Genomic DNA, 9011 nt, shown 5'->3' with positions numbered 1-9011 from the left:
CAGATCCAGATTCGTACATTGTCGAGTACTGAAGCAGTCCTGTGACCGGAAAGGGTCGGGGTAAGTGTCCGCGGATATCGTCGTAAGGAAGTGTGAAGCGACGCATGCTCTGCTTAATGCCATTTGCAGCGTAGAGACGGACGTGACCGATGGGGTGGGTGCTCGTACGCAAGTCATGATGTGTACGTCCAAGGTGGTTGGCAGGTACGAAAATGGGAATATAATGCCATGGATCTTCGGCAAGTGGGAGACCTTCACTCTTGAGAACCATAGAGAGCATGGCGTAGTGCTCGTAGGCGAAGTATCGGAAAAGCTTGGTGTGACCTCGGCGGAGTGAAGCGGGAGGAGCTAGAGTAGCAAGGATGACAATCACATCGTCGACATTGTTGTAGATGGCTCGCTGGAAATGCACGTCTGCTGTGATCTGGTTGGGCCCATCGTATAGCTGTAACTGAAAGATGTCCCCAAGCTTGAAGTGTGCGTGCGGAAGCGGATGTTCTGTCATCCAAAACAGACAGGTCTCCTCGTTTGGAGGGATGCGAAGGGAATCGGTGTCGAAGATGTGGCCATCATAGGCAGGCGGCTCGAATTGACGCATAGTGTATTCAACGTGTTCGCTACCGCGAACCTGGACAGTGGTCACGGTCTCGCGTGTGTACTCGATGGCGAGTGGCAGGGAGTGAGGGACGTGATTCTCATCTTCCTGCACATAGGCAGGGTAAAGAGTGTTGACGACGTGGCGAGCAGCTGCGATGAGATATCCAAACATGGTGGTGCAGGTTGAACAAATAATTTTTCTGACTTTGCGCTTCCCTCAGCGCAGCTCTCACGCATGTCTTGTCTCGTGGGAAATTCCAAAGCTGAAGTCAGGCACGTGCGCAACAACATGTTTCTGCACCTTTTGCAAAAAGGGTGCGGGACACCGCATGCATACCCGGCTCTGGGACATTGCATACCTGGTATAAAAACCAAGCCGCCTTTGTGAAGAGCCTTGACCCGCATCACATGGTAACCACAGGTGAGAGCATGATCATAGTGAAGTTAACGAAGTTACGCTAAGGAATTGTGATATACTCTCAATGCTGATAGGTGGAGAGGGTCATTTCAACTGGAAGAACCCTGTGAAATAGTGAGCATGTCTTCTGCTACATGCCATTCTCCGGTCACGAGTCACCCTCAAGCTGGGTCAATGGTCAACTCGTCGAAGACTTCAACTTCGACGGTCAACCTGGAGAAGACTTCGATGCCGACATCATGCTCCACAACATAGACTTTGGCGTATACGTGGGTTGCTCCTTTTCGCCAGTGTGCGTCAATGGCGCTTACCGAGAAGCTCTAGCACATGTATCTGCAAACCTGGTATGGCAACCTGGTACATTTCGTTGCATATTGTTTGATGAGTGTGCCTGTAGTAGAACGGGTGCTCACGTTTATCCCAGGACTTTCCAGGATCAAATTTCTCCATGCAAGATTGGGGTTTATTCTGGATTGATGCCCACATTAACGGCGAGTTCCTTATCCCTTATCAAATGTGACGCTTCTGCTTGGCTCATGGGTACCTGTAGCTACGAGAAGGGTGAACAAGCCCTTAGTCATCGAAGAGTTCGGCATGACGGGTCTCTCGAACAAGTCGTCCATATATCCTATCTGGGTCCAGTGAGTGCTCGATACCCAGCATGCAGGGTATGATTAACAACTGAATGGGACATGTGCCGTTTACTCAACGAAACATTGTAGCATCATGCCATGGCAATGGGGCGAGCTTGGGTTGACTGAGAGTAAGGGTAATCGGATCATCAAATATGCAGATGCCATATTGGATGGAGTGCGTGCTTTCAGCAGTATTCCATTTAGACTCATTTTGACATCTCTTGCTTCATGAGGCTTCTCCAAACGATGGTACGCTTGATACAAACGACTGCTTGTATTCCTGCAGTTGCTTATTGTCATCATAATAGACATTTCTGAAGGATATAGGTAGGATTCGCCTTCTACCGGAACCAAACTGCTGTTTGGGATATATTCACGTACGTGTGTTCCCATAGACAAAGACCGTGGTAACTTACTGCATGATTGTTACAACTTAGCCGGGCTGCGGAGATGTTGGCATGAAGGTCGTAAAAAGGAAAAGGTCGACTTGGATGGAGCATGCTGTCGTTCATGAGTATTCACAAATCTCAGATGTACCTCATTACCATGCGTCCCAATTTGTTGTCACACTGTAGAGCGAATTCCGACTCCCCCAAAGGAGGGAGTTGGTTTTTGCGCATGGGCCTCGTCACAGTGACAGAAATGTGACCCCAGCCAAAACGTTACAAAAGCGTGATAAAGTGTGATAATCCGCGAATATCGGACGGACGAGCGCTAGTTTTAGATGGGACGCAGCAGCGTGACACTGTAGGTGTGAGAACGCTTACATGATGTACTGGTATCGCTCTGTACGTGTGATGTATCAGTTGGCCAAGCCGCCGAAGTCTGTTTCAGCCTTATCGGTATCATTTACATAATCGTAGTGTCTACTGCGCTTTGCTTTCTCTGCGTAATGACACTTTCCGTGTCTGGACGGAAATTTGAGCGCTTGTTTGATAAGATAAGATAAACCATGGCAACGGCCGATATGTCCGCAGATGTAAACCCTCTATCGACCGTGGCAAGTAACTTGTGTTCAGACGGATCATCCCACGGTCAGAGATGGTCAATTCGTGAGTGCCCATGTATATGTCATGGCTTCCTGCTGTGTCCTTGCAATTATCGTACCACACCTGTATTGTATGCACACTGATTTCGAGTTACTCGAGCAAACTGCAAGGGGAGGCGGAATGCGGCGCTTGGCGCCACTTACTCACGTGCACGGACGGAGGAATGTGCGGCATGCCAACCTAGTGATTTCAGGGTTAGGGTTAGATTTTCGACGAGAGTGCGAGAGATGCTACTGTAGTCTCTTGCCATCTTGCTGTCTCGCAACTTTCGCAACGTCCGCACTAATCTATCATGGCCACATCTATGGCAGCAGCTGTAGCGGCGTCACTGCCCGCTGCGCCCCAAGCGCCCGCCCCAGCTGCCCCCGTTCTCGAACAAATCCCTGCTTCAATGTCGAAGGCCGTTGATCCTGAGGCTGAGATACCCATCAGCTATGCGCAACTGGATGGCTTAGTATGTTGTTTGCTTGAGTAACAAGCGGAAGAGGGTCTGAACATTACTTGATACACGTTCGCATAGGTGGTTTCGAAAATCATCAAGCACGCGAGTGAGGCAAGATCCGCTACGGGACTCTTGCTTGGCCTCGATCTGGACGGCGTTTTAGAAGTTTCCAACTCCTTTCCTTTGCCCACGCAGCATACGTCCTCAGAGGAAGATGACAAGTCTTCTAAGGCGATTGGTCCGTCATGAGATATGTCAGAGCAGAAGTCGTCGTCTCACATAAGCCTGCAGCGCGCTACCAGGGATCTATGCTGAGGTCACTTAAGGAAGTGCAAGCGGATGATAGCGTAGTTGGTTTTTACCAGGCTACCACGATGGGTGCTTTCTATACCCAGACTTTGATGGAGACACAAGCCATCTATCAGGAGAAACTTCGCCATGGAGGTGTGGTAATCGTTCATGGTGCGTTCATGATACCCTGCGCAGTGATGCACCCGCTATATTCATCATTTGTAGATATTACGCAAAGCACCAAAGGGAACGCATCCTTCAAGGCCTTCAAACTGAGCAAAGCTTTCATAGACGCACACAAGCGTAAGAACTTCAGCTCAGCGAGGTATGTGACGTGACATTCTTCCATATCTGGTTATCTGCGTCTAATACTGCATCACCAGCCTCGCGAACCACCGCCTCACTTTCTCTTCCATCTTGCAAGAGATACCACTGAAGATCCGTACCAATGCTCTCCTATCCTCGTTCATTTCGCGTCTATCTCAGCCCACGTCAACATCGTCGACCGGTCCAGTAGCCAACCTGGAGCCAGCAGCCGTACCATCATCCTATCAAGTCTTGTCTCTTGATTCGACGACGATCAGGCAACCGCTTTCGAGATTGATCGATGCGCTCGATGCCTACAAAACCGAAGAGAATAACCTCGCATACCTCTCCCGCCAGATTGCCAGGGAAAAGGCGAAGGCGGAAGGCCTTCTGCAAAAACGGAGAGACGAAAACGCCGTGCGCCAGGCCCAAGGTCTCCAGCCCCTCCCAGAGGCTGACGTGCAACGGCTCGTCAAAGTCCCGCCTGAGCCAAGCCGGCTGGAAAGTATGCTGCTCATCGGCCAGGTGGATGCATACGCGAAGACCTTGGAAGGTGGCGCGAGTGCCGGACTGGTCAAGATGTATGGGACGAAAGCCGACGCTGCAGTGTAATATGTACATTCCGTTTCCGGCGTCCACAATCCGGCCATGGACCGTCGCCCATGTGTACATTATTGTAGGGTCTGTAAGGTACTATTCACAGCTGTTTGTCCTGGGGTACAAACGACGGCTCTTAGACCTTTGCAACTAGCCTACGTGTTTCTTGTGGTGTGAATCTCAAGATCGCAGCAAGCACACGTACGAGGTTGGGCTGCAGTTGTCCATGTCCATAAGTACAGCCAGGTACACGCGACGGATATACGCTCACCCTCATCTCCTTGTGCTCTAAAAATTGCAGAATCACATTGCGTAGGTACTCGAGATTGATTTCCTCTTCAGACCCGGAAGTTGGAGTGGGTGATCCTATACGAGGCGTGCTGTTTCTGCTCACATCCGAGGTAGACGAGACCGAGATCCGTGAATCCATCTCAACATTGTCAGGCAAATCTTGTCTCGAGGCGCTCCAATAGCCGACACCAGGGTTTCGTTGACGCTCGAGCAGTGCCGCGGAAGTCTGTACTTTGTGCAGTTCTCCTCGGAGAGCCTGACCAACGAATCAGTTCACGATCGGAACGTAATGCTATACATTCTGATACCTTGTTGGCGGCCTTAAGTTGTGTCTCTCGCAGCTTCACCTCCTCGATCAGTTTCTCGAGAGCGGCGAGCTTGCTACCGAGCTCTTTCGATTCTTCTTGAGCGCCGGTCTACAGTCTGAGATAAGCGGCACGTTGCGATCTCTGCTGCGCTGGCCTCACCTGGGCTTCCCTTGCGGCGTCGACCTCTCGCTGCATTTTCTGCACATCTAACCTAACCAACCGCAGCTCTTCTTTCAGACGGTCTACTTGTTGCTGAGACTCCTTCATCGATTGCTCCTTTATCCCGCTTGACTCCCGGTTCGTATCCACCAGTTCCCTTAAGTTCTCCACCTCCTTGGCTTTCTCTTCCAACCTTCTAGCCCACATTGCCTCGGCATCAGCGCGCTCAGCCTCCAACGCCTCAATCTGCTTCCTGACTTCCCTCAACATATTCTCATATCGTGCTTCGGTCGCTTGCAGGTTTAACGTAACTTCCTCCGCGGAAACTGACGGTTTGCGTCGGCCATGATCCTGTTCGCGTCTGGCTTCTAATAACTCTTCCGTGAGCAAGCAAATACGCTCGTTCGCTTCGCGCAACTGATATTGCAACTCGGTAGTTTGCGCCTCCAGGGACTGCGAATGCGATTCTGCTGATTCATATTCGCCCTGTCGCACTTGCAAGAGGTCGAAATATTTGTTCTTCTCGTTCGTGAGATTGCGAACAGAATTTTCCAAAACGGCAATCTTGGAGTCACGAGCGGCAAGCTCCTTGGCATGCGCAGCCTGACAAACTTTGAGCACGCCAACCGGCGACCAACGATCTCCAGCCTCACCTTGGTGCTGATTGCCTCCAGTTCGAACTGACCGCGCAGAGCAGCGATATCTTTCGCCTGGCGCTCTTTGAGACCCGCAAGTTCACGATCAAAATGCGCACGCATTCCGGTAATCGCTTGCTCCCTTTCTGCGTTGACCTTCTCAATTTCATGATGAAGCCTTGCGAGCTCTTCCTTATCCTTTCCCTTCGTTGCGTTAGCATCCTTTATTGCGTCATCCCTGTCCTTCTCCGTTTTAACGAGCTTCTGACGAACGGTCTTGAGGAGCGCAATGGCCTTAACGCGTTTCTCTTCCTCGTCCTTGGCCATGGTAGACGCCTTCTCGTTCTCATTCTTCAATCGTTCAATTTCTGCTCTATGCTTTGCTGCTTCTTCGTCCGACTTAGCCTTCACAGATTCCGCTGCTTGTAGCGCGTTCTTGGCGGCCTCGAGTTGCTGACGAAGGTTGTCAGCCTCCTCTGTGAAGGAAGCGGATTCGAGTCGATGGGTATCTCTCAGTTCTTCCAAACGCTCTTCCTGCCCTGCGCTTATAGGTGTAGCGATGCAACTTGCGAGGATATGTGGGGCTTACGTGTGAGCTTTCCATTCAATCTCATGATTTCGTCCTGTGATATCTACGAGAGCTTGAAACGAGGCGCGCAAAGAGATGATAAAACGTACCTCGAGTTTCTGATTCATATTCTGAAGGTAATCTCGAAGGGCCACCTGATCTTGCATCCCTTCGATGGGCGTCAATTCGCGGAGTATGCCGTCCACAGCCCTTTTCTCAGCCTGTAAACGCTTGAACGAGGTTGATACATCTGGTGGAAAGCAAAGACGAGCGATCAACAACTGAGAAGGTGTAGAGTATACCTGTCGACTTGCCTGCGAAACGTTGCTCGACCAGTTTGAGTCGCTGTTGCAGAGCTTCTACGTCCGCTGATGCGGGCGATCGTGAAGACGGTCGGGACACCTGATCCATTTCGCCCCCCACAACTGGAGACACAAGCGCCGCAATCCTCGCCTCGGACGTCAAATGTGGACTGATCGGACTCCGGGGAAGCGGGGTCTGAATGGCAATCGATGGATTTTCCGAGGGTGCTGTTTCGGAAATGCTGGTTTCCTGGTTCTTCGTAACTTCGTGATCACCTATAGACGAACCATCCGCTTCCGCAGTGAAGGAATCATCAGCCGTTGTAGTGGAGAGGTCGGCTAGATCTCGTAGTTGCGATTTCGGGGAAACAGACTCCTGTCGTGGCTGGTGTTCCGAGGTCATTTCATCGCCCGAAAGAGCAACTTCACCAACGGAGGCCAGAGCCGGGGAAGAAACATCGAGAGAGGCGGATTCCGCAAGCGCGCAAGAAGGGATGTCCGCGTCGATGTGCTCATGTTCATGTTGCTGCCTAGTTTGAACTGAGAGCGACACTTCGTCTGTCTTGACCTCAGGCAAAAATCCAGATTCCAATGGCTCACGAGACGCTGGAGAGGGAGATGGAGAGGGTGTCGTTCTTGCGTTATATGGAGACTCCGCGTTCGGTCTTGGTAGAGAGTCAAGAGAGGCAATTGCGGAGTCTAGGGAAAGCGAAGTCTCTTCTGTAGGAGAGAGGGCAGGCGAGTCGGGCAATGGGGTAGATGTGGGTGACAGCGGATGTCCGGCATCAGCTTCAAGAGCGGGGGAGGCCTTCTTCTTCAGTGCGTTTGCAGCCTCAATGTCTGCATGTTCAGGCTGTAGGGCGGGAGATGACCTGCCTGAAGGATCCGGAGTTCCAACAGGTGTCGGAGATGCCTCCCCAATAGTGAACTTGGCACGTAACCTTTCCTCCAGATTCGGCCGGCGCCCCGTATCAGGGCCACTTGCGGGTCCCGGGCTCGCCGTCCGAATAGGACTTGATGTACGCTGGGATCCCAGAGTCTTTCTGAGGTTCGACAATGCAGCATCTGCTAGGTGTGCGGAGCCTAACGACGTGGACGGTTTGTGTTGCGCTTCTGGCGTGCGCGACCGCTCTTCTAGGGGGCTTCCGTGTTCGTCAACAGATGTAGAGCGTCGGGGCGGCTGCGTGGCAAGGTTTTCTACAGCTTGTCTGAACTGGGAGAACATTTCAAGCTAGGGGCAGCTCCCTCAGGCTTAGAGCGTTGTACTCAACCTGACATTACGCAGGAACATAACCGGTAGTGGCTGTGTAAGCAGAGCGTCCGTCCAAGCTCGAAATCAGGATGGTGCTGTATTAGCACGACGCTGCGTGGCTTAATATGCTACAAAGATGTCACATCATTTCCGGCATCTGCCACGTCCGCGTTTCAACCCCCCGCAACATCTGCCCTTGAGAGCGTCTGCTCAAAGTATGCCACTGCGTCGATGTCGAGGACCAACCGAGGCCACCGTGTCGCGTCGTAGACGGTCAGTTCCTCTGCAGTAACTGCATCGACGTTCTCCAAGTTGCTGGTACAGCGGCGCAAGCCTTCTGGTAGAGTAGGTCCACCCGACACGAACAATGTCCTCCTCCAACCCAGTTCATCAATACGCCTTGCCATTGCCTTGGTCTTCGCAACCTCCAATGGCCAGTCCAGAGTGTCCACCACTCCCAGAGCCTTTTCGTGCACCTTGGCGCTCAAAGCGATGCGCATTCCCATTTGTATCACCTTGCGAGGGAGCTTCGTCGAGAAATCCCGCGGCTTGGGTCCAAATGCAACACCTCCGCCCTTCAGCATGGGGCTTCCGTTGTCACCGAGTCGAGCACGGCCAGTTCCCTTCTGTGGTCGAAGCTTCCGGCCGGAGCCGGCAACCTCTGACCTTGTCTTCGTGTTGGCCGAGCCTTGACGAAGGCCATCAAGGTGGTGGACGACACAAAGATGAAGGATGTCTTTGCGGATGGGATGCAGGAAAACCGTCGGGTCAAGTGCCACGACTTTATCCAACGCCTCTGTAGCGCCAGCTATGGATTCCTCCGCCGACGCGCTCGGCTCTTCTGCGGCCGATTCAGACTCGAATAGCGAGCTGGTACGTTCGTGGCTGGGTGGCGGTATATCGGTATCGATTCGCGCTAGCGACATTATTTCCGGAGGAACAAGCTGGGAAAGAGATATGTACGCAGGGGCCTCCCTGAACAAAGCTGAGGTGGTGTTAGGTACACGCCTTGAGTAGGAGCACGGAAACATACGCTTAGCCTTGCTCATTCGGGATGGTCCCGCACGGGACAGGGAAGTTGCAATCGCATATGCCCTACAAGGTATTCTGGGCAGCTATTAACAGATTAAGTTGTCGCTACTTCTGCTCGGCATCGGTCCA

At 52.1% G+C, this 9011-nt stretch overlaps 5 protein-coding genes across 5 annotated transcripts; 2 read left to right on the top strand and 3 right to left on the bottom strand.

The window, feature by feature from the left end:
• Nucleotides 1-17: 17 nt before the first annotated feature.
• Nucleotides 18-769, bottom strand: PUNSTDRAFT_129481 (uncharacterized protein; the record flags this gene model as incomplete). The annotated part of the gene is made up of 1 exon (XM_007378669.1): nucleotides 18-769. A coding segment is annotated over one exon (752 nt), but the record flags the coding sequence as incomplete, so codon positions are not given.
• A 380-nt stretch (nucleotides 770-1149) lies between these two features.
• Nucleotides 1150-2112, top strand: PUNSTDRAFT_41254 (uncharacterized protein; the record flags this gene model as incomplete). The annotated part of the gene is made up of 6 exons (XM_007378668.1): nucleotides 1150-1372; nucleotides 1566-1656; nucleotides 1738-1825; nucleotides 1884-1899; nucleotides 1982-2027; nucleotides 2088-2112. 6 exons carry the CDS (start codon nucleotides 1150-1152, stop codon nucleotides 2110-2112), a joined length of 489 nt encoding a protein of 162 aa, XP_007378730.1.
• An 848-nt stretch (nucleotides 2113-2960) lies between these two features.
• PUNSTDRAFT_79643 (uncharacterized protein) lies at nucleotides 2961-7089 on the bottom strand. Its single transcript, XM_007378666.1, has 12 exons — nucleotides 6611-7089; nucleotides 6407-6546; nucleotides 6318-6360; nucleotides 5747-6267; nucleotides 5094-5696; nucleotides 4935-5042; nucleotides 4607-4882; nucleotides 3816-4549; nucleotides 3658-3757; nucleotides 3433-3603; nucleotides 3220-3379; nucleotides 2961-3153 (listed from the first exon to the last, which is right to left on the bottom strand). Exons 1-8 carry the CDS (start codon nucleotides 6999-7001, stop codon nucleotides 4472-4474), a joined length of 2160 nt encoding a protein of 719 aa, XP_007378728.1. The 5' UTR covers nucleotides 7002-7089; the 3' UTR covers nucleotides 2961-3153; nucleotides 3220-3379; nucleotides 3433-3603; nucleotides 3658-3757; nucleotides 3816-4471.
• On the top strand, nucleotides 2992-4350 carry PUNSTDRAFT_57259 (uncharacterized protein; the record flags this gene model as incomplete). The annotated part of the gene is made up of 5 exons (XM_007378667.1): nucleotides 2992-3153; nucleotides 3220-3379; nucleotides 3433-3603; nucleotides 3658-3757; nucleotides 3816-4350. The coding sequence occupies 5 exons, from the start codon at nucleotides 2992-2994 to the stop codon at nucleotides 4348-4350; spliced, it is 1128 nt and encodes a 375-aa protein (XP_007378729.1).
• A 934-nt stretch (nucleotides 7090-8023) lies between the features above and the next one.
• PUNSTDRAFT_109985 (ribosomal protein L4) lies at nucleotides 8024-8899 on the bottom strand (the record flags this gene model as incomplete). Its single annotated transcript, XM_007378665.1, has 2 exons — nucleotides 8024-8835; nucleotides 8884-8899. 2 exons carry the CDS (start codon nucleotides 8897-8899, stop codon nucleotides 8024-8026), a joined length of 828 nt encoding a protein of 275 aa, XP_007378727.1.
• Nucleotides 8900-9011: the final 112 nt, after the last annotated feature.

Source organism: Punctularia strigosozonata (assembly GCF_000264995.1).
Source record: "Punctularia strigosozonata HHB-11173 SS5 unplaced genomic scaffold PUNSTscaffold_1, whole genome shotgun sequence".
NCBI classification, from domain to species: domain Eukaryota; kingdom Fungi; phylum Basidiomycota; class Agaricomycetes; order Corticiales; family Punctulariaceae; genus Punctularia; species Punctularia strigosozonata.
This window is presented reverse-complemented; position numbering and strand designations above follow the sequence as displayed.

Bases quoted from the DNA above. Each gene is read 5' to 3' on its own strand.
- PUNSTDRAFT_79643 (XM_007378666.1), bottom strand. From the start codon at position 7,001: ATGACCTCGGAACACCAGCCACGACAGGAGTCTGTTTCCCCGAAATCG. The intron at 6,547-6,610 runs GCAAGTCGACAG...GCTTTCCACCAG, and splicing joins GGTCGAGCAACGTTTCGCAG to ATGTATCAACCTCGTTCAAG. The intron at 6,268-6,317 runs GTAAGCCCCACA...CTATAAGCGCAG, and splicing joins ATTGAATGGAAAGCTCACAC to GGCAGGAAGAGCGTTTGGAA.